The sequence below is a fragment of the Eutrema salsugineum genome, unplaced genomic scaffold (genome assembly GCF_000478725.1).
Source record: "Eutrema salsugineum unplaced genomic scaffold, Eutsalg1_0 scaffold_10, whole genome shotgun sequence".
NCBI classification, from domain to species: domain Eukaryota; kingdom Viridiplantae; phylum Streptophyta; class Magnoliopsida; order Brassicales; family Brassicaceae; genus Eutrema; species Eutrema salsugineum.
In genome coordinates, this window is record NW_006256908.1 from 4,076,471 (window position 1) to 4,100,062 (window position 23,592).

General features: G+C 36.1%; 2 protein-coding genes across 2 annotated transcripts; both read right to left on the reverse strand.

The window, feature by feature from the left end:
- Positions 1–1,157: 1,157 nt before the first annotated feature.
- Positions 1,158–2,960, reverse strand: LOC18027478 (exocyst complex component EXO70H1). The gene has a single exon (XM_006409834.1). It carries the CDS (start codon positions 2,958–2,960, stop codon positions 1,158–1,160), a length of 1,803 nt encoding a protein of 600 aa, XP_006409897.1.
- A 4,744-nt stretch (positions 2,961–7,704) lies between these two features.
- LOC18027479 (exocyst complex component EXO70H1) lies at positions 7,705–9,444 on the reverse strand. Its single transcript, XM_006409835.2, has one exon. The coding sequence runs from the start codon at positions 9,442–9,444 to the stop codon at positions 7,708–7,710; it is 1,737 nt and encodes a 578-aa protein (XP_006409898.1). The 3' UTR covers positions 7,705–7,707.
- Between the last annotated feature and the right edge of the window lie 14,148 nt (positions 9,445–23,592).

Sequence of the window (23,592 nt, forward strand, 5' to 3'; positions counted from 1 at the left end):
GATACATACCTTAAGGTTGTAAACCCGCCACTCAGAGAGGACATGTTTGCGCCATTACCAATAGGAAATAACGATTTTTCCTCTTATCTTTTAGCCTCGAAGATATATAAAAACTTGGCTGCAAAAACACATGGTTCCTTTGCTCCTGTGTCTGGTCGTGTCTAAAAATACACAAGATAATCTTGAAACCCTACGGTTCATTTAGGCTCTGATTGGTAACCTGCGGAATGGCGGAATTGCATTTTTAAATACAATTCCGCAGGTTTTTTGCCAATCAACAAAAATTCGTGTAATGAAAAAATACACATAAAAATGCAGACTGCGTTTTTTCTTAACAAAAATACAAAGGAAAAGTCATTCCGCAGAAAAGCGACTTATAAGTCGCTTAATCTATTCCGCAAGATTTTTTCTGCAGTTCCGCCATTCCGCAAAATTACCAATCAAAACCTTAGTCATAGTGGTCACTGGCCGGTCGCTTTGCCATCACTCTAAAATATTTTGATTATAGGTTCATGATCACTATTAACTTTCTAACAAAAGTCCTATAATCTGAGATCACGAGTGATAGTATGCTATAAGGAAAGAAAGATAGTTTTGACGGAATTTTCTGATAGAAACAGTTTTGTCGGGAATTTTTGACCGATTTCCGATGAAATACGAATGCCATGTTCTTTTATAGTATGTTTTGTTGTAAGATTAAGAAATGTTTTGTTGTAAGATTAAGAAATGTTATATCTTTTCTCACAAGCTCAACAAAATTCACTCAATGCACAGCCTTCGTCCATGTGTTAAACGCCATTTTTTTAAATTATATTTTAGATTAACAAAAGGGTCTCATTTTTACTTGTGCGTTAGAGACCCAACATAATTTTTTTTTCTTTTTTCTTTTCTTTAACAGCTTACACTTTTATGAGGAAGAAAATAAAACAAGCCGTTTAGATGGGCTTCTACGTTTTGACTTTTGAGTTGATATAAAACCTTTTTAACAAAAGCCACTATACAAATATTGGTCAACAGGCTTCACATGCCCACACGTGTCCCAACGATGGTCAATCAAACATTTTTCAAGAAAGTCACAATCCAACGATCAAATTTTTTCATCGCCAAGATCCTCAAAAGTATAATATTTACACAAACGCCACTTCCCCACAAAATTTTCACCGTCCCGATTCTGAAAGTGAACGTCCTGATTCTGAAGATTTGAGTGAAGAAGGAACAATACTACAAGATCCTCCCGTACCTAGAAAGAGATCAGAAAGGTAATTACCCAAACCTTCAGGGACGAATCTGACAACATCCTCCCAAGTCTCCACGTGGTGCTTTTCATAAAACGACGACGCAACACAAGTTAACTTCTTCGCCACGGAATCTCTCAAATCCTCTCTCATTTTCGAATCTGGAACCACCCAATCGCTCTGCTTCCGAAACGCCTCCTCTAACGCTTCATTGAACCGCTTCAACCGCTCTTTTGCAACGTTTTCTTCCATCACAGCCTCCTCGTCGGAGAGTGACGTCATCACCTCTCCCCATGCGATTCTCTCGTACTTGTCAAGGTACTGACTCACTCTCCCTTCGTGACTCGCCACCCACTCGTCTCCAAGCACGACTCTAAGGTTCGACGTTCGAACCTTGGAGATCACGTAATGGAGATTGTTGGCTAAGAACAGATACGTGAGAGCCACGTCATTGTAAACCCTAGATTTGGTGTCGATTTTACAGAGCAAGACTAGTATCAGCCACGCGAATCTTGTGGTCACCGGAGAAGAAGAAGAAGATAAAGATCCTAACTCGCCTGCGTAATCTTCCGGCAACGGTAACGTCGACTCTGTGAGAACTCCGGCGAGAGATTCGTTGTAATCAGCGAGGAAGACGACAAAGTTCATCACATATCTCGTTAGCTGATGAACTCCACCTCCAGGGATCGACGATTTCGAAGATTCTTTAGTGATCGAAGCTTCGAACTCGGCGACCATTGAGTTAATCGCTCCGGCTAAGCTGTTCAAAGAATCGGCAGCTTGTAATCTGACGGCTGAGGTTGAGTCGTAGCTAAAGATCTCCTCGATTTGTGGAAGAAGCTTAGAGATCGTTTGGTAAACGTCGAGCGTGGAGAAGATTTTCTCGACGGTTTTCCGGCATCTCGCGACGCTCACGGGGAAGATGAAGAGAGTCAAAGCACTATCGAGCGTGATATCGGAGAAGCAAGATTCTGCGATGGAGACGTAACTCGAGAAAACGTGGTCGCAGAGGATTCTTTCTCCGTCGAACAAGTTAGCGATCACGATCTTGGTAGCTTCTAGCCAGTTTTTTATGTTCTTCTCCATACTCTCCCATTCAAGTTTCTGAATCTTGCCGAAACTTAGATTCTCGAACCCTAGTTTGCTCAAAGATTCGACGATGATCGATCTTCTAATCTTCTTGTAAATCTTGACGCATTCGTTTTCGTAACCTGAAGATATCATGCAATCAGCGATCATTTTCAGATCGGTCATGACATCTGCGTCTTCGGATTTGGGAACGTTGGAGTAAATGGAGACTTGTTGCCTCGGGTTGAATGATCTTGAAGATCGAACGGAGACGGATTCTGGATCAAGATTCCGTCGGTTCGACTTCAAGATTCGATAAAACTCCTTCTCCAAGTGTTTCATTGCGATGGTGACTAGATTATGGGCTCTAGTGAGCTTGTGGGACTCGGGATTCACCAGCATTACGCCTTGGATCGCGTATTGTAGGCTGCTGATAACTTCTACAAATCTTCTTCCTTCGAGGCGATTATCGGTTGAGAAAATTGAGGAGAGGGAGCAAGAAGAAGAAGAAGGAGAGAGATCAGGAGAAATCCATTTTCGTGTGAGATTTTCTGTTGCTTCAATACTATCGATTAGAAGAGACTCGGAGAAGCTTTGGTATGGACGTGGTTTAGACCTTTTTGCAAGGGTCGAAGATGGTTTGAATAGTAGCATCATTTTGTTTTTTTTTTCTGTTTTTTTTGTAAGTGTTTATAGTTTGAATGTCGATGAACTGATGTTTCAAGTTTTATTTTGGAGATTCTAAATGTTGAAGAAATGATGTTTCGAGTTTTGTTTTGGAGGTTCTAAGGAAGTAGTGTTTTTCATTGACTATTTTATGTTTGAGGTCTTTAATTCGAGTCTATTGAAGCATGTGGTTATCCTCTATTCTCTCATCTTCTTTTTTAGAAAGATATATTTGATTTTACTGTAGTAAAAGACTTTAGGAAGCAGCTACTTACTTCTAAAATAGGCACAAAGGAAGAAGAAGATATCAAAGGATTTGGATATGGTAGTCTATTTGGGGTTTTGAATTATTTATAAACCTCTGATATTGAGAGTGTTGCCTAAATGTAGAATGTAAATTGAGATTTACCATTGTTAAAGAAATAAGAAAGGAAAAAGTCAAATATCAAATCTTGATTTTTTAACATGTAATAGAGGATGCAAATATAGACAGAGACATTTTCTTAAACACTTTTTCGGGAAAAAGGGCCATTGTTAAAGTTTTGGATGATCAAGCCTCAACCTAGCATCAAGAATCCCAAATAATGGAAAGCATAAAGATCATAAGAATCCATATCAAACTGTCGGTTTAACCTAATCTACCTAAACCATTCTTTGAAAGAGATCTACTCACACATTCTTACTAAAACCGTACGTAGATGAAGCTGTGAAGGCTCAAGAATATATTGCAAGTAAAAAAAGAGGGTAAAAAACTCTAGAGAAGATGAAAAAGGAACAAGCTTTTTTCATAAAGAGATTTAGATCTAAAATATGCATAAAACTTTATCTTAATGTCACTTCCTTCCAATGTCTAAGACAACATAAGATCCTCTCCAAGCTCACATTGCTAATTTTTGCTCGTAAATAACTCCAAAATACAAACGAATGGAAAATACTACTTTGACTTTTAGATTATCATATATAAACAAATGGACTCATATATACAAAAATAAAGCTACTCTAAATGATCTTATTGTTGGAGTGAAACCAGGCAATAATGAACCTTAAGAGATGCAAAAACCTTGAATATCAATCAACAATCTATTCATAGTCATGATTCATGAGATACATTATTATTATATTGGTCAACGTATTTAGAATAAGTTGGTTAATGTTCAAATTTCTATAGTTTACATTATTAAATAAATCTAATCTATCACTATTATTCATGATTGTACAAAAAATATAAGTCATCAAGAAAAAATGACTTCAATAATACGATGTGTAAAGATTTTCAAAAGAAAAAGAAAAAAACAAAAACAGAAGACGAGTGAAATGTCAAGAATTATTTTTAATCTTGATAGACAAAAACTAAAACTACAGGCTTGCGGGTTTTGTTTGGTATAATATTTTTATAAATATATTTGTATTCATATAATTATAAGAATATGATCATTTGTTTAGTTTTTTGAAAAAACAAAATCTTTATTAAAAATTTTTTTTTTTGGATTAGAAATAGGATAACTAGGAAAATTATTTTACTATTTAAGAAATCATAATTATGATATGAATAAAAAACATAGATAAAAGCCACATTTTTTGGGTTGAATTGCTTGAAATGGTAAGCTTAAAGATAACTTGCGGAATAATGGAATTGTGTTTTTAAATATGATTTCGCAGGTTTTTCGCAACCTCTTCAAACCGACTTAACATATTTCTAGAACAAACCCAAAGATTATAAAATTAAATTTAATTTGTTTTTTTTCTTTTAGTGGGGTATGAATTTTTCTAGTAGAACATCGAGACTAAAAAATTGAAAACAACAACTTTAAAACTTAAATTTATATATTTTCTCAGATAAAAAGTTGAAAAGACAAAAAAAATAAAAAGATATGATTGAAAATATAGATGTTTATTAAAAAAAAAGACTAATGTACTTTCTTAGATAAAAATTACACTTAATAAATTAAAAATTAGAATAAATGTCATTAAATTTATTTTTAAAATGAACATTTGTTGGGCTTTGAAGTGCTAATATGGCGAGCTGTGGGAGTGAGTTCACCTTTTTCATATATATCATTTTATAATTACGAATGAAAACATTTAAAGCTCCAAAAAAAAAATATTTGAAGGCTATCCAAAAGTTTATATATGAAATGTGTTTGGCACACACCAATGACTTGTACCACGTCATTGTTCGATCTAGGTTCTCTAGTTTCTTTGTTAGAGAGACTTTGTTAGTTAGACTTTCCCACAAAAGTTTCGGATCCTCTCATGATACTGACTGTGACTAGTTTCTTGTGATAAGTATCTATGAAGCTGCAAAAAAATATCAAGAATTTCAACTTCTAAAAACAATAGTAAAGGAAAAAAAGGTGAAATGAAATACAAACTCACGGTTTACTTTCGTCATTGTTATCAAATTCAAATATCCCAATTCATAATTCTGTACTAGAAAGTGTTTGTACTCCATTAGGTTATTCTTGAACTGGTTCTTCAATCAGCTGTTGCCAAACAAAGTATAAGTACAGTCAGGTTGGAGAACGAAAACAGGTGGTAAATTGTTCTTTTTATCCTCTCATCAGCTGAAGTGGTATATTGAGCTGATGTTAGATGTGTCGTGGAATCAGATATTTGCTTATCCAATACTGTACAGAATGTGTATATAAGTTGTAGATGAGAAAAAGAGAGAGAGATGTGGAAAGTCAAATAAAGAGAGAAATGGCAAATCAAATCAAAAGTGTTAGAATTCTAGGTATTTAGCCTCATGTATGATTAGTTATATTTTAGTTAGTTGAAACCCGTGATAATGCTTTAACAAAAAGTGAAGCTAAACTTCAATTGAGAATTTTAAATTTTTAATTAGTATAATCATTTGGTAAATTTTGTTGGCTATGAACATAGTAAGTAACATCTTATAATCCAAATCTATGTGCATTAGTAGTACAAAATTTTGTTTGTTATGGTCATTTTATGTGTTAAAAAAAAACTGGTATATTAAATTGATTTTGAAACAGTTAGTTATGATTTTGTGTTGAGTAAAGCTCGAAAAAGTTGAAGAATAACTAGTGTGTTCAATTTTGTTTAGGATTAATGAGTCTTTATGAAAACATGAGTCTTGGATATATAACATGAGTTCAAAGTATGACTTGATCCTTTTTAAACAATCATTTTTTTTGTCTGTTTGGATCAGCACTGTTGAGGCCACCAAACAGGTGGTGTTTTTGTGGAAAAACGTAATTCTAATATATATATATATATATATATATATATATATATTTTTTAAAATTTATGCAGAGAGTTGAAGAGAACATGAATAGTAATGTTGTTAATTGAATTAAAATGGGTGGGCGGTCCATGGTGGTTGGTGGAGAGATGACTTGAAGAGAACATAAAGAGTTATGTTGGAGTGAAATAATCACCAAAATATCAAGACAAAACTACTAATCTAAAAATATTTGTTCTCTTATGCGATCGGTTCAAAAAAACTTCCGTACAATAGCACAAATTAAATATCAAAATACTCAAAACTCCTTCTTATAATAGGGAAAGATCAAAACTCTAAATTGGAAAAAAGTATCCAAACATAGTATTTTAATATTTGTAATTCTTCTAGGGTCAACAAATATTTTCACACAATAATTTGTGTAATTTTGGAAATTTAAAATTTAGTGTGATAGATTTGGAACAGAAACTAATTTTTATACTTTTTGGTCAATTATTTTATTAAGGCACACAAACCAGAAAACGGTATAACATTTGACCCAAATACTAGTCCAATGGATTACACACATTAAAAAAAAAATAAAGATAGACATGAAACTTAAACAAGACATGTGTATTAGGTGGGGAGTTTCATCCCCACGTGACCGCTGGAGAAGATAAGAACGAAAACTTTATCGGACACTTCATCTCCGTCGTAATCTTACACCGCCGACGTTGTTGATAAAAAAATCTTGTCGTCACCGCCGTGAAGCTTCAACTTGTGCCAGTATGTACCGCAAGATCCCTTTACAGTTTCGCTGGAGGAGATCGAGTATAGCAAACTTGAAACACCGGAATAAATATCGGTTGACTGGATCCGGAATATTCTCTAGATGACCACCAAAACATGGCGAGAAAATCTAAATCTTCATAATCCTCTATAATCAAACCGCATCATCTTGATACATCTACCATGAAGTACCTTCGCTCAATACATCTACCATGAAGTACCTGCTTACGCGGAGTGTAACAATAAAATCCTCGCTATGATACATCTATCATGAAGTATCATGGAAGAAATAGAAAGTAACGGTGAATCAATCGATTACTTTTGGAATTTGATTACTTCGTAAAGAAGAGTCAAAGATAGCATGCAAAAAGGATAAAAACTAAATTCAAACAAATTGGAAATACTAAATCTGATGAACGGAAGGAAGTATAATACATAAAACCGATCTTGCCAGAACTTATTCTCCGATTAAACGGAATAACAAAAAAGAATATAAACAAAAGGAGAACAGTCAAAAAAAAAAAAAAAAAGGAGAACAGTCTCTCTCTATCTCTTTCTGTGAAAGAATTTAAGAGAGAGAATAGAGAGAGAGCTATCCGGCCCAAGTAATTTTTATACTTTCATGATATTTCTCAAATTTTTTATAGTAAACACCTAAATTTTAAATAATTATCTTAATCGCAAAAGCCTTTAATATAGGCGGGAAACCATATATATTCCAAAATAATTACAGCAGCTATATTACTGTACTAACTGTCACGTGTGTCAAATATCAGTATCCGAAGAGTGAATTGACGAAACAATCCCTGATCCACCTGTTCCAAAATACAGATCCGAAAGGTAATTCCCAATATCCTCAGGGACAAACCCGACATTCTTTCGTAACCCGACCCGGCACTTTTTGTTACACTCCGCGTAAGCAGGTATAAGCATCATAGCGACTGAAACTTTAATCTCGTCTCTCAATTTCGAATCCGGTACGACCCAACCAGTTTGCCTCTTGTACGCTTCCTCGAACCGGTCACTAAACCGCCTGACAACCTCCTCCGCTTCTTCTTCTTCCTCCTCCTCCGCCGTCGTCGAAAGTGACGTCATCATCACCACCATCTCTCCCCAAACGATCTCCACGAATTTCGCGACGTACTTCTTCACTTTCCCTTCGTGCTTCTCCAGCCAATCTTCGCTCAGAATCTCCTTTAGATTCGATGTACGGACTTTGACCCCGACGTAATTGAGATTGTTGATGAGGAAGAGATACGAGAGAGCCACGTCGTTGTAGAGACGAGATTTCGCGTCGATTTTGCAGAGAAGGAACAGAATCAGCCACGAAATTCGTTTAGCGAGCGGCGATGATGACGATGATGAATCAACGTCGCCGGTGAAGGACGACGGCGTTTTGGAGATGATATCGGCGAGTGGGTCGCTGTAATCGGCGAGGAAGACGATGAAATTCATGACGTATCTCGTGAGCTGGTGGATTCCGCCGCCGGAGATTAGGGATTTCGAAGATTCTTTTGCAATCGACGACTCGAATTCGTCGAGCATTGAAATTACTCCTTCCTCGAGATCCGTTAGGGTTACGTCGATCTGTGATTTGACGGGAGAAGTTGAATCGTAGCTGAAAACTTCTTCGATTACCGGCAAGAGCTCGACGATGGATTGGTAAACGTCGAGCGTGAGGAAGATTTTCTCGGGAGATTTCCGGGATTTCGCCATGTTTTCCGGGAAAGTGAACATCGTTAAAGCGCTCTGTAGAGTGATTTCCGCGAAGGAAGATTCTCGAATCGCGGCGGAAGAAGAAGAGAAGACGTGATCGGAGAGGATTCGTTCACCGTAAAACAGAGTCGTCACGGCTTTTCTCGCCGCTCGTAACCAATTTCTCATCTTCTTCTCCAAATACTCCCAATCCAGTTTCTGCATCTGCGATAAACTCAAATCCTCGAAACCGAGTCGATCCATTGCTTCGACGATGATCGATTTCCGGATTTTCCGGTAAATCCTAAAGCATTCTCTTCCGTAACCTGATGACGTCATGCAATCGGCGATCATCTTCAAATCCGCCATAGCGTCTGCATCTTCTCCATGAGAGACCTTCCGAGACCGAACGGAGACGGATTCAGGATCAAGATATCTCCGATTCGATTTGAGAATCCGGTAAAACTCTTTAGCTAGATGATCCATGGAGATTCGCATTAGATTCTCTGCTCGAACTAGCTTCAACGATGCTGGATTTGTCGAGATCAGTCTAACCATTCCGGAGTGTAAGGTTTTAACGGCGGCGATGAATCGTGTTGCTTCTTCGCGGTTTCCGGTGGAGAAAAGCGAGGTGATGCAGCAGAAAGAGGAAGAAGAAGAGATGTCGAGAAGTTGAGGTGAAATCCATCGATGAATGATTGATTCAGCGTCTTCGATGCTATCTTCCATTAAAGACTCGGAGAAGCTTTGGTGTGATCGTTGTTTTAGCTTAGAAGAAGAAGACGAAGTTAAAGCGAAGAGGACCATTTTTTTTGTTTTCTTTCTGTTATGATTCTCTGAAAATGATTAAGTGATAGATTCAAGTGGAACAGTATTTATAGTGTGATACAAGAGATGAAATGGTCTTTTTGACTTCATTTTTTTTTAAAAAAAAATATGATTATGCAAATAGAATAACAAAAACGTGTGACAATGAAAGGTTCGTGCATGCTCTTTTACATTATTCTATTTAGAGATTCATCGGGTATTTTTCAACTCATCGAATATGTAGTTAACTTGTGTAGTGTTGTGCCCACGACGGAATTAGATAGAATATAGAAGAATTGGATGATTTAATAAATCAGAGATATTTTGGGTCGTGCCTATTCGTTAATTTTGGTTTTAGACGAGATTTAGGACGGCAAAAATGTATAAGAAAATGTATATATAGTCTTGGTCTCTCGGAACAACAACGATAATACGTTTTTAGCCCCCGCCAAAAAAAAAAAATGATAATACGATATACAGAATAATGAAACAAATGAAATAGTAGTTAGTTATAAATTAATATGTTTTCGTCTTTGTTTCTCCGTGCGCAATTGTTCACCAAATTCTCAATTGATAAAATATTCTATATTAATGTATCGAACCAACACTTTTTAAAATGGTGGGAGACAAGGATGTTTCCTATATGTGTCAAAAAATGTTACTTGCTAGCAAATTAACGAAGAGATTCCATCCGACCATGTATGTAAATTTTATTCTACAAACTATTGATTACTGATTGCAAAAAGGAAAAACAAATTAAAAACCCTTAAAATAATTACCGGCAATTAAATACAAAGTTTCTCTTTTTATTTTTCCTTTTTGGAAATGTAGACGCAGACCGACCAATATGTAGGTTGTTAGATAGGTCGGAAACAATTCAAAATTATAAGTACGAAATACTTAGTTGAAAATATTTGAATTGTTTACATAAAATATTGGTTATAAGTCTATAATAAACTAATAATATGCAACAGATAACAATCTAACATCAGCTCTTGATCATAATTACACTATGAGTCTATGACTGATCATAAAAACACACAATCTAGTTTTTTCATTTTGGAAATATAAAACCGACCAAACCTAGCATTCAAATTAATTACTTTTTTTTTACGGACTAGTTTTTTCTTTTTGATAATTACGCTATAACAAAAACATCATCCCGTTTTTGTTTAACGTTTATGCTTCCGTTTACACATGTGATATGGGCTTATGCTAGTATTAATACTATAAAAAAATACCAATTATTTTAAAACTATATTCAAAAGTCCAGTAAAGTATCAATTCTTGCATACCAAAGTTTGTCGAGCAAAAATACTCATTTCTTACATTCTAACTTTGACCATTTTTTTCCAAATTCCAACTAAAATAATATACATAATATATATATATATATATGCAGTTTTTATACATAGAATTTATATGTTCGATGGCTTAATTTTAAAGGAAGTTTGTATGTTTCAACATTTGAAAGGAAGTCTCAGGAGAACGTATACATTCCCTAATATTTTATGGTGGCGGGTGGCACATCAATGACTCATTTTCCATGCAAAGTAGGGGAAATGCCAATAATTCATATTAAAAAAAAGAAAGAAATTAAGACCGTCGTGTAGTTCTTTATGCCAATAATACATATTAAAAAGAACTGAATAAAAAATGAAATCAAGACCATCGTGTAGTTCTTTGGTCATTTCTTGTCGAAAACTATATACTTACGTTTCCTCCCAATTCCCAATTCATACTTAGTCTCACCTAAACCATTTCACTAGCCGCGTAGATGACTGCTCCATTACTACTAATACATAAAAAAAAATCTTCGTTTTTGGAATATTAAATCTTATCTGCTATGAATAAAGTCAATAAACAATACTACCTGATGATACTATATTCTAAGACCTAAAGAGACGTTTGGTAACCAATTTTTTTTGGTCAAGACTGGTGTATAGTATCCATTTTGTGCCAAAAAGATAAACACTTATGTATACCACACGTCCAGACCTACGAACTAAACAATGTAACGTCTAATATGGATTAAATATCGTCGGATCCATTAAAAATGTCCCGAAATTGAATTTTGATTAAGTTTTAAGTAAACTCATTACAGCTCTTAAGTAAAAGGATGGTTTACAGCACCGCGTTAATTAAATTACTGCGCGTAATCGTGTATTTATAGTTACAAAATGTCAATATGAAAATTGTATCGACATTACTTGTCGCTTTCTTCATTTATACTAGTACACTTTTAAAAAAAAAAACACACACACAATGAATCCGTATCACATTTGTTTTTTCCTCAATATAGAAAATTAATGGATTTTCAAATGGTTCTACCCTTTCCTGAATTGCTCTAGTAAGACGTGTTTTTTGTTTGTTTTCTTTCATGTTAAGGATTATGAAACTCTAAGAAATTTTGAAACTTTTCTGTTACTATCAAATTTTGAATGAAACGTAAAACATAAATCATTACAACCAACTTGCTTTAGTCCATTAATTATATATATATACTTCTATTGGTTACAACAAAACGATCGATTTTTAGCAGAGACTTCAACGAATTTTAAAACTTATTTATTTCGTTGTTAAAAGGATTAGTAAGTAAAAAGAGATTTAGGTTTTACTTCTACATGTACCTACGTGCTACGTGAATTAATAAATATAATGTTTTAGCCATGAATTCAACACATAATATGTTAATGAATATGTACCATTTTGTTTTTATTTGGTTTCAGAGTTATTTCAAGAATTGAAGTATGATATTCTGTTATGAAATCTGAAATCATGGTCAATAGAATAGTTACTTTTTTTCTATCTGCCTAACTAATTTTTTATACTGGAAATTAATAAATTTATTGAAGGAAAATAAGAAGCATACAACAGTAAGTGACTAAACTTCTATCTGCGATTGGTTCGAAAATATGTAATAAAAGCTAATATCCGCGTATCTCCGTTTTAGTGATTGCCTAATTAAATCACTGACGTTTTTCTGAAATGTGTAAATCGTCTTTCTTTCACATTATAAAAAAGTTAAATTGGCATTTTTTTTTTGCTATTAGCAGCAACACAAAAAGTAGACGAGTTACATTTGTCAAATCGTGATACTTTAAGTTAGATCACACAAAAGTAAGGTAGACAAATCATAATTGTCACATTTATAAACAAAAAAGGTTGTGAGACGCGTTACAATAAAGATGTCGAGAATGTATTCGTTTCGGGAAACGTTAGAGACAAAAGTAAGAATTGTAAATGTATTTTAAATATATAAGTTGCGATGAGAAAATTGGGATAGCATCAGCATGAGTTCGAGTTTAGTGGGTATTGCCTTTCGATTGTGAAAGCGACTCTTTGACAAGGCATCTTTAGTTTAATCTATACTTTGCTAGTAAAGCTTTTTCATTAACTCATTGATTAAGGAATCAATATGTAACCAACTAGTCAAATAACCAACAAAAGTCTTTGGGAGCTATGATGTGGTGGATATTAAACATGGGGGATTTATATATGAATGTCACTCTTAAAACTATTCTCGAGAGTGACCATAACAATATTTTAAATGTGAACAATCGATGGTTAGTGACTTAGTGTCACACGGTGTTGGACCAATTTTAATAAAGCATGTGAACTTTATAAAATTTTGTATATGTGAAAAACGAAACGGGTTTGGGTTCACAAAAATAAAACCTTTTACAAAGCAACATGTAAATGAGGAAATGGGGAATTGTCCCACATCGGATAAAGAAAGAGAAATCTTCTTGTTTATATTGGGGAGAAGACTTTTGGGAGTCTAAAAGCTGTTGGAAGGAGAGGTGGTTCCTGCACGCGCGCACTCGGCTCGGTGCTGGCTCTTGGCTCTTAGTAGAGAGCCTCCGGTCTATTACGTTTTGGGTCAAAACAAACATTTATTTTTTGGAGAAACTGTTCAAATATTTCTGTTAAAAAATATTCGTTCCAGATTTTTCGCCCACGATCACCATTTACTCCAGTCAATTATTCTGAGCGAGTCTCACGGAATAATTGATTTCGTTTGACTTTTCAAAATCAAAACGGACTCTTCTCTTGGCTATAAAAGAAACCCTTCCCTTTCCTCATTTTTCACCAAGTTTAAAACACAGAAAATTTCCAGCAGTCTCCCTTCCGTTTAAGTAAGTCTCGAGAGTATAGCGTAGTACTTTTCTAAGTTCGTAGATTCCGTTTTTCCAGTGTTGCGAAACGGTCTTCTGCGCGTTGTATCCTAGGACTCGAGAATCATACAGAACCGTCACACGAATGGGCGATTCATTTGAGTTAAGGAAAGAGAGAAATCTTGCCTCAGCATTTTTTCGGGTTTCTTAAAACGTTTTATAATCCTCTCGTTCCTCTTTTGTTTCCGTTTCATATTGTTTCTTTTGCAATTGTTTATCCATGTTTATTTCATATTATAATCGCTTATTACTGCTTATTACCGCCGTTTATATTATCAGTTCAATTGCAATTTTTTGTCATTCCATTTTAGTGGTTCTACATTCTTAACTCAAATGAATCCGCTTCTAGTTTATCACTACAATCGGATTTAGACTTTTTGCAATTTCATAAAACAATCTTTATAAACGTTTTTTTGGTTTTAAGCGATTACAGATTTGCGAATCGTTTTATAGTGATTCCGCGAATCGTTTTCGAAACGATACAAACAGTTTTACGAACGCTTTACAGTGATTCCGCAAAAGGGTGAAGGTTTCTGCGAACGCTTTAGAGCGAGTTTGCAAAACGCTTTGACCATTTTAAAACGTTTCAGCGAACGCTTTTACAAGCGAGTTTGCTAAACAACACTTTTGGTTTATTTTAGATAAATCATTACTTGAACTGCTGTGTGTTAAATCGTTTACATACTGATACCTGTTCTTTACTTGTGATCAGATGGCTAACGAATCTGACAACAACACACCAATTTTGGGGGCTGATGCCAAAAATGTGGGGGCTGGTACGACACCAACTGTGACCCAAATCAGTGATGGAACCGAGGAGATAGCAAGGAGAGCTTTGTTTAACTCTGGTCTTCCTTTAGTGCCTACCTCCATTGAAGTCAACAATGATATTCCGTCAGCAGTCACTCAAGGGCTCATGCCAGACAAGTTCGATGGGAAAGGCTTCAAAAATTGGCAACAAAAGATGTTGTTTGCCCTGACCAACCTGAAGTTTGACAAGTGTTTGACCGAGGACAAACCAACCATTCCGGCTGGGAACACTGATGTCCGCACACTTGCAAGTGTTGAGTCACGGATTCATGGTGATTATCTGTGCAGAGGATAGATCTTGGGCTGCCTCGTTGAAAAGCTGTATGGTGTCTACAGCAATGCCAAATCATCCAAGGCATTGTGGATGTCTTTGGAGAAGCAGTACAGAACAGAAGATGCTGGCTGCCAGAAGTTTGCAACTGAGAAGTTTCTAGACTTCAAAATGATGGATTCTAAACCAATAATGGATCAAGTGGAGCAGCTCCAGCTAATCTGTTATGAGGTAGCAGCGGAAGGAATGTCGGTTTGTGAGATCTTCACAACAAACGCCTTCATTCATAATCTACCTCCAAGCTGGGATTCATTCAAGGTCTACCTCAAACACAAGAAGAAGGTGTTATCTCTTGAAGATCTCATCACCAGATTGCAAATAGAGGATAGAAACCGCAACCAACATGGTTTCTCTCAGGGTTTGGGACACAATGCAAATGTGGCCATTCACAAGGGAAAGGGAAATGTAAGTTTATGGACCTCAGTCATTTATCTCTTGGGTCCAAATCTGAAATTAAGACATTAATAGAAGTTGGGCCAGATATCTGCAGAGCCCATTAACAATGTAAGTATGTACGTGAACAAGCAAATCGGTAACAGTGGCGTTACTTAAGGAAGCCGAGACCTTGAAGAAACCCTAACACAGAAAAAAGAAAACACAAGCCGTGAGTACAAGTTGGAGATAGAGAGAGAGAGCAATTTAGAGAAGAGAGAAAAGGGAATCCAAGAGAGCACCAAAGGAAGTTCGTGTCTTCTTTGTGTTGTGATTCAAGTCTTCTTCTTCTATTGTTCTAATCTATTACTTGTATCTGAAACACAAAGAGAGCACCGGCTAGTGCGTTTGTGTATTCTTTGATTGATAGTGGAGGTTGTGAGAGACGGTTCCCACCCCCAGACGTAGGCGGTTCGAGGCCGTGAACTGGGTGATCAAACTTTTGTGTTCTTTAAGTTTCTAATTCATCTAATAGATCCTAAGATCTAAGCAATCAGGAGAAGTTAAAAATCCTTACAGGAAAGGCTAAGGTTTATGAAAAACCATCACTGAAACCTTCATCCTTCACGAATTTCAAGAAGAATGGAGCCTCACAAAAGAAGTTCAAAGGCAAGTGCCACAACTGCAACAAACTGGCCATAAGGCAGATGAGTGCCGCAGCAAGCCCAAAAATAATGGGAAGGTTCAAGCCAACTTCTTGACTGAGGGAGACCTTTGTGCTATGGTAAGTCAACATGATTGAAGACAATCAAATGGAGTGGTTTTATGACACTGGTGCCACGATCCACATTTGCACTGATAAGGCAATGTTTAGCACCTATCAGGAGAGCAAGGGACATGAGCAGTTGTTCATGGAAAACTATGCATTTTCAAAAATTGCTGGTCGTGGGAAAGTTGTGCTCAAGATGACATCCGGAAAAGAAGTCACTCTCCAGAATGTGAAGCATGTTCCTGACATGAGGAAGAATCTGATTTTCGGCACTCCCCTCAGCAAGGCTGGATTTTCAGCTCACCTTGAGGCAGACAAGCTGGTGTTCAAGAAGTTTGGGGTGTTTGTAGGCAGGGGTTATGTGAAAAATGGACTTGTCAAGATGTGTGTTATGACAGTCCTTCGTAACAATGATGTTGCTAATGTTGCTTCTACTTCCAATGCTGTAGCCTCTATGGAAAATGTTTCTATCAATGAGAATAACCAGTTGCTTATTTGCTTGAGTCTTTTAATATTTGGCATGAAAGATTATGACATGAATAATAAATCTATACAGAGATTAATGAACTTGAACCTCATTCCGAAAAGCAAACCAAGCAAAGAGAAATGTGAAATTTGTGTACAAGCTAAACTCACTAAAACTCCATCACCCAAAGTTGAAAGAACAAATGAACCTCTAGGTTTAATACACAGACTTGTGCGATTTAAAATTCGTACAAAGTAGAGGTGGTAAGAAATATTTTGTGACATTTATAGATGATCACACAAAATATTGTTATGTATACTTGTTACACAGCAAAGATGAAATTTTGGAAAAGTTTAAAGAATATAAACGTGAAGTTAAGAACCAACTAAATAAAACTATCAAAATAGTTAGAAGTGATAGAGGAGGTGAATATGATGGACCGTTTAATGCTTTTGGGTCAAGAACAAGGGATTATCCATCAAACAACTGCTCTTTATTCACCGGAATCTAATGGAATTGCGGAACGCAAGAACCGAACTCTTAAAGAGATGATGAATGCAATGTTGCAGGAATCTGGATTACCCTAGAACATGTGGGGGGGGGGGGAAGCATTGCTTACCACAAATTATATCTTGAACAAAATACCACACAAAGTCACAGGAAAAACTCCCTATAAACTTTGGAAAGGTCATGCACCATCATATAAATACTTGAAAGTGTGGGGGTGCCTAGCAAAAGTCGCAGCACCACCTCCGAAGAAGGTCACAATCGGACCAAAAACCGTGGATGGTATTTTCATTGGATATGCACACAACAGTAGTGCGTATCGGTTTCTGGTTCATAAATCAGAAATCCGAGATGTTCATGTAAATACAATAATGGAATCAAGAAATGCATCTTTTTCGAAAATGTTTTTCCATGCAAGGATAAACAATCTCATAAAAGAACTTTTGAACAAAGAGAAGCAAGCTCTTCTACAAATGAGGCAAGCACTCCTGGAACTTCAGAAAACATCAAAGATGAACCTAGACGAAGCAAACAAGCTCGTAAGGCAAAATATTTTTGGGATGATTTCTTGATGGTTCTTCTTTTAGAAAACAAACCTAGGACATATGCTGAAGCTATGTCTATACCAGACGCTCCTTTTTGGAAGGAAGCTGTTAATAATGAGATGGAATCTATTAAACAAACCCACACATACTACATCACTGATTTACCTGAAGGGTTTAAAGCATTGGGGTGTAGATGGATTTTCAAAACAAAGTTGAAAACTGATGGGTCAATTGATAAGTACAAAGCCAGGCTTGTTGTGCAAGGATTCCGACAAAAAAAAGGATTGGATTTCTTTGACATATATTCTCCAGTAACGAGAATAACTTCAATAAGAATGCTGATTGGAATAGCAGCATTAAGAAACCTAGAGACCCATCAAATGGATGTAAAAACTGCCTTTCTAAATGGTGATTTAGAAGAGGAGATTTACATGAAAAAACCTGAGGGGTTTGTTATACCTGGACAAGAACATAAAGTTTGTAGACTTGTGAAAAGTTTGTATGGACTTAAACAAGCTCCAAAACAATGGCATGAAAAATTTGACAGTGTAATGATGTCAAATGGGTTCAGCATAAATGAATGTGATAAGTGTCTGTATTTCAAATATACCTCACAATGGTATATTTTGTTATGCTTGTATGTTGATGATATGCTCATTCTTGGGAGCAACAAAGCCATCATCAATCAAACTAAGAACATGCTAAAGAGCAAGTTTGATATGAAAGATATGGGATTAGCAGATGTAATTCTGGAGATTAAAATCATTAGAACCACTGAAGGATCCACTCTACTCAATCTCATTATGCTGACAAGGTACTTGAGAGGTTCAAAGCTTACTCAAATGGTACAGCAAAAACTCCTCTCGACCCTCATCTCCACTTCACTAAAAACAAGAAGGATGATTCAGTGTCACAACTGGAGTATGCTAGAGTGATTGGAAGTCTGATGTACTTAACAAATTGTACTAGACCTGACTTAGCACACGCACTCAATGTACTGAGTCGTTATACAAGTCATCCAGGACATACACATTGGAAAGGAATAACAAGAGTATTAATTATCGTCACTATACAAAAGATTATGGTCTCCACTATGGTAAGGAACCAGGAGTTTTAGAAGGATACAGTGATGCGAACTGGATTTCCGATTCTAAGAACTCAAAATCCATTAGTGGATATGTCTTTATGCTAGGAGGTGCAGCCGTGTCCTAGAGATCTGGCAAACAAACCCTATTAGCTAGATCCACGATGGAATCTGAGTTTATAGCGCTTGATAAAGCCGGAGAACAAGCCGAATGGCTTCGAAATTGGATGGAAGATATTCCAATGTGTGAGAAACCAGTGCCAGCGATACGTGTACACTGTGATAACCAAGTGGCTATCGCTCGGGCACTGAAAAATCTCTATAATGGAAAATCTCGTCACATCAGAAGACGACATAAAACCATTAGACATTTGATCTCAACTGGTGTTATCACCATTGAATATGTAAAGTCAGCTGACAATCTATCAGATCCATTTACAAAAGGATTGAATCGAGATCAAGTTTTAAAATCATCAAGAGGAATGGGGTTTAAAGCCTGTGAATTAAGAAGATGTTTGGTGGAAACCCTACTTATGTGCTTGGAGATCCCAAAATCTAAGTTCAAGGGGACAACTAAATCAAACTGACACTGCTAAGAGCACTGTGAGACTCGTATCTCTACCCAGTTCCTAAGATGCCAAAAGAGTGCCACCTGTATGTGATAAGGTTAAACAATGGCTTTTAATGATTCCATAGCTTTGTAATATATGTGGAGTATGACAGGATACTTCTTAAAATACAAGCTAAAGGCAGATCACCTAGTGAGTGTGAAATGGGGCCGTTTCTAGGAGAATGAAAGTGAGGCTATATTCTCTAAGTTCACTCATGAAAAACCAGGCAAGTTCACAGCCAAAATGAACACAATAGAGTAGTTCTACGAGAAATGAAGCTGGGTTATACCTGTTGTCTCGGTTTACATAAAAATCTGGGTGGTTTAAGACATCATGTTCACCTCCTGGCCAAGTAAACCCGACAGATATTAACAATGAGTGGTTCAAAGCTGAAAAATGCTACTTACTCAAACACAGTTAATTTCGTCTATACTCTCGATAAGTCAGTCTGTCTAGTTTTAGGATATGTGTAGTCAGAGTCTATCGAGTCTGCATATGTTTAGAGGCATTTCTATTCATATGGGGGATTGTTAGACCAATTTCAATAAAGCATGTGAGCTTTATAAATTTTTGTATGTGTGAAAAACGAAATGGGATTGGGCTCACAAAGAAAAAGCCTTTTACAAGGCAACATGTAAATGAGGAGATGGGAATTGTCCCACATCGGGTAAAGAAGGAAAAATCTTCTTTTTTATATAGCGGAGAAGACTCTTGGGAGTCTAAAAGCTGTTGGAAGGAGAGGTGGTCCCCGCGCCCGCGCTCGCTAGCTCGGCTCGGCTCGGCGCTGGCGCGTGGCTCGTGGCTCTTGGCTCTTGGCTCTTGACTCTTGACTCTTGGCTCTTGGCTCTTGGTAGAGGGCCTCAGGCCCATTAACTATCTTTTTGGGCCAGATTCAGATAAATGTTTTGGGTCAAAACAAACATTATTTTTTGGAGAAACCTCTTCAAATATTTCCGTTAAAGAATATTCGTTCCAGATTTTTCACCCACGATCACCATTTACTCCAGTCAATTATTCTGAGCGAGTCTCACGGAATAATTGATTTCGTTTGACTTTTCAAAATCAAAACGGGCTCTTCTCTTGGCTATAAAAGAAAGCCTTCCCCTTCCTCATTTCTCACCAAGTTTAAAACACAGAAAATTTCCAGCAGTCTCCCTTCCATTTAAGTAAGTCTCGAGAGTATAGCGTAGTATTTTTCTAAGTTCGTAGATTCCGTTTTCGAGTGTTGCGAAACGGTCTCCTGCGCGTTGTATCCTAGGACTCGAGAATCGTACTGAACCGTCACACGAACGGGCGATTCATTTGAGTTAAGGAAAGAGACAAATCTTGCCTCAGCATTTTTTCGGGTTTCTTAAAACGTTTTATAATCCTCTCGTTCCTCCTTTGTTTCCGTTTCATATTGTTTCTTCTGCAATTGTATATCCGTGTTTATTTCATACTATAATCGCTTATTACTGCTTATTACCGCCGTTTATATTATCAGTTCAATCACAATTTTTTTGTCTTTCCATTTTAGTGGTTCTACACACGGAGTCTGCTTTCGCTTTATTTCGTTCCAAGAATATGATTTATAGGGAATATTAGGGATGCGTTTTATTTAATTTATTCTACATTTTCCATAGTAGCACTATTGAACTGTAAAACCTTTAATTAGTGGCTTACATATTACAATCAGTCATTGTCGAGATTGTAATTCTTGGCTTCCATCTAATGATTCTAATTGTCACACATTATTCGACTTATTTCCCTAGATAATTATAAATCAGTTAGCTCAATTTTCTGTAAAAGTTTATACTAGCGTATAATTAAGATGATTGTTTTTCTTTGTTACTTGTAGTCAGGATAACCTATCTTACATAGTTGTGTTGTTTCTCGGTTGTGACATATATCACACATCTTCGTTTGGTTAGCTAATTAACGCCTAAATGGGTGAATCGAATAATTTTTTTTGAGAAAAAGAAAGAAAAAATAAAGCTCATGGACCAAACTTGAAAATAAATTTATTTATTATATAAAATTTGAGTTGTGTCTCGTGTGACACATAAGCTTTTCTCTTTATAACACATCATCTTCAATAAATTTGACATCTCACCTATTTTTGACATGTCACCAATTAGTAGCGGAAAAAGATCCATACAACTTAGATATCAGAGCATCCTCAATAGAAGAGATCCATATGGATCTATAACCTAATTTTTTAATATTTTTTTTAGCATAAAGTGGAATTAGAAACTGGTATAAGGGATCCTCTATTTTTGGTTGTGCAATGGTAGAGACCCATATGGGTTTCTTTAAATAATTTTTTTTTGGAAAAAACTTAATGAAACATGTTTTGTTATTAAGTAAAATTATTTGATAACTATACACATAATGAAAAGAAATAACATTTTACCTTGCCAAATATTGCAGGACAACTATAGAACTTCCTGCGAAAAGTCGCTGGAGCTGTAGACTCTTCTAGTCTACAACGAAGGCCACAATAGCATCGGTCAGGTATCCCAAAGTTCCCATCAGCTTTTGCACAACCGCTGTAATAGCTTGCTTTGGAAGATGAGCTGTTGGTGTAGCTTATCGGCATTACTCTATAAAGAACATGAAAAAAATTTGTGGTTAACAAAGACAAAACTTTAGATAGAAGACCAGAATCGAATATCAAAAGCACATATCGAAACTTAAGAAACTTATCTATATCCCCACCAATACATAGTTTTACGCAGACATAAAATGAAAACCACAACTATCCCAACCAAAAACGATGAATGACTCAACCAATTCCAGCACAAACAATCGATTTCTTGTTCAAATACAACCTAATCTAATAATTAACCCGAAAATGTGAAAAACATAGAAATTTCATCACACACGAAAAGCCTCAATTTTCAAAATTAGGGTTTCATTGCAAATCAGGAACGATGAATGACTCAACCAATTCCAGCACAAACAATCGATTTCTTGTTCAAATACAACCTAATCTAATCTAATTAACCTAAAAATGCAAACAAAACATAGAAATTTCATCACATACGAAAAGCTCCAATTTTCAAAATTAGAATTTCATTGCAAATCAGGGATGAACCGTTGGAAACATTGATCAATACAGAGAATAAAGCTGATGACAATCTAACCCTAGCACAGACAATTGTCGATTTTGGTATGAACAGAAAGAGATATCAGAGGATTAACGAACAAAATTACACAAATGAGAGATGAGATTAGGGTTCATAAAACTTATCTGAAAGCATTCCCTTACAAGTTGTCGTCAATTTCGGAGAAGCTGTGGAGACAAATCGTTTTTGTCGGAGAAGAGAGGAAAATAGAAGATAGGAAAAGTCGGGGAAATGAAAGAAAACACAAGGGAATTTTTTTTCTCCCAATCCCGTTAGCAAATGGGAGCCTGCAACGTGTGGGAAGAAAAGTTTCTAAAAGTCGCAAAATAAGAAATGTTTCTCCCAAATTAGAGACGTGGTTACAATTTTTTATTAATTGGTTTCTAACATTTCTGTTAGAAACGCAGCTGATCTCTGTGTTAATGATGCTCTCATGCTCTGACTCTTCATCATCGTTTCTTTAATTAGGTAAAAATGAATTTATTTCTGTCCATAAAAACGATATCTCTATCCCAAAAACGGTCACTCATGTTCCCCTCAATGCTCTTCAACAGACTTTTTAACTTCTTCTCTATTTTTTGTAATCCAGTTATCCAAGCTCCCTTTTTCTTATGTACTATCTGTTTCGTCTTAAAGATTTCTTCTGGTTGATTGCATACAAAGAAATCAAAAACCACTTTGATGGATACTATCTCGGCGGAGGCAGACGACAACGAAATTATATTAAACTTTAAAGCATCAAAAGCTGGCTGTTGTTCATGAACTAAGCTTCTCTTCTGAATCTCTGTGTAGTCTCTGATTCAAAGGCACATTTCGTTGTTGGTAGTGGTAATGAAGTAGTTTGATGATGACCAAAGCTGATTGTTGAGTATTGACAGCTCGAAGATTATCACTTTTAAATTTTTCTTGGTTTCAAGTGAATAGCATTTTAGGTTTTTTTGGGATAAGTATATAAACTAGTTACCAAAGGAACGTTTATTACAAACAGCTTGGCGAAGCTATTAAGATTGCAAAAGGCCCAAAAAAGTGTAAAAAAGTCTAATTCAAAACAGGTGTAGGATTTGTGAAAACATTTACAATGATTTCTCATGAGCAAACCAGAGAGAGATAGAGTAGATTGTTGAAAGCCTTCCTGTGAAGACGAGCAAGAATGATATCTTTGATGAATCTATCAATTTTCTTGAATACGTGGAGATGGGAGAGAGACAAACCGGTGTGCAAACGGTTGTTCCGTTCCTTCCAATGGTAGAATATCTTCGCTTGTGTAGAGAGACGCTTGAGGGTGAGGTTTGTTGTAGTTGAAGGTGAATCTAACCATACCACTAAGTGTGGCCAAGATGGAAAGGGATGGACAAGTTGTCCAAGCCG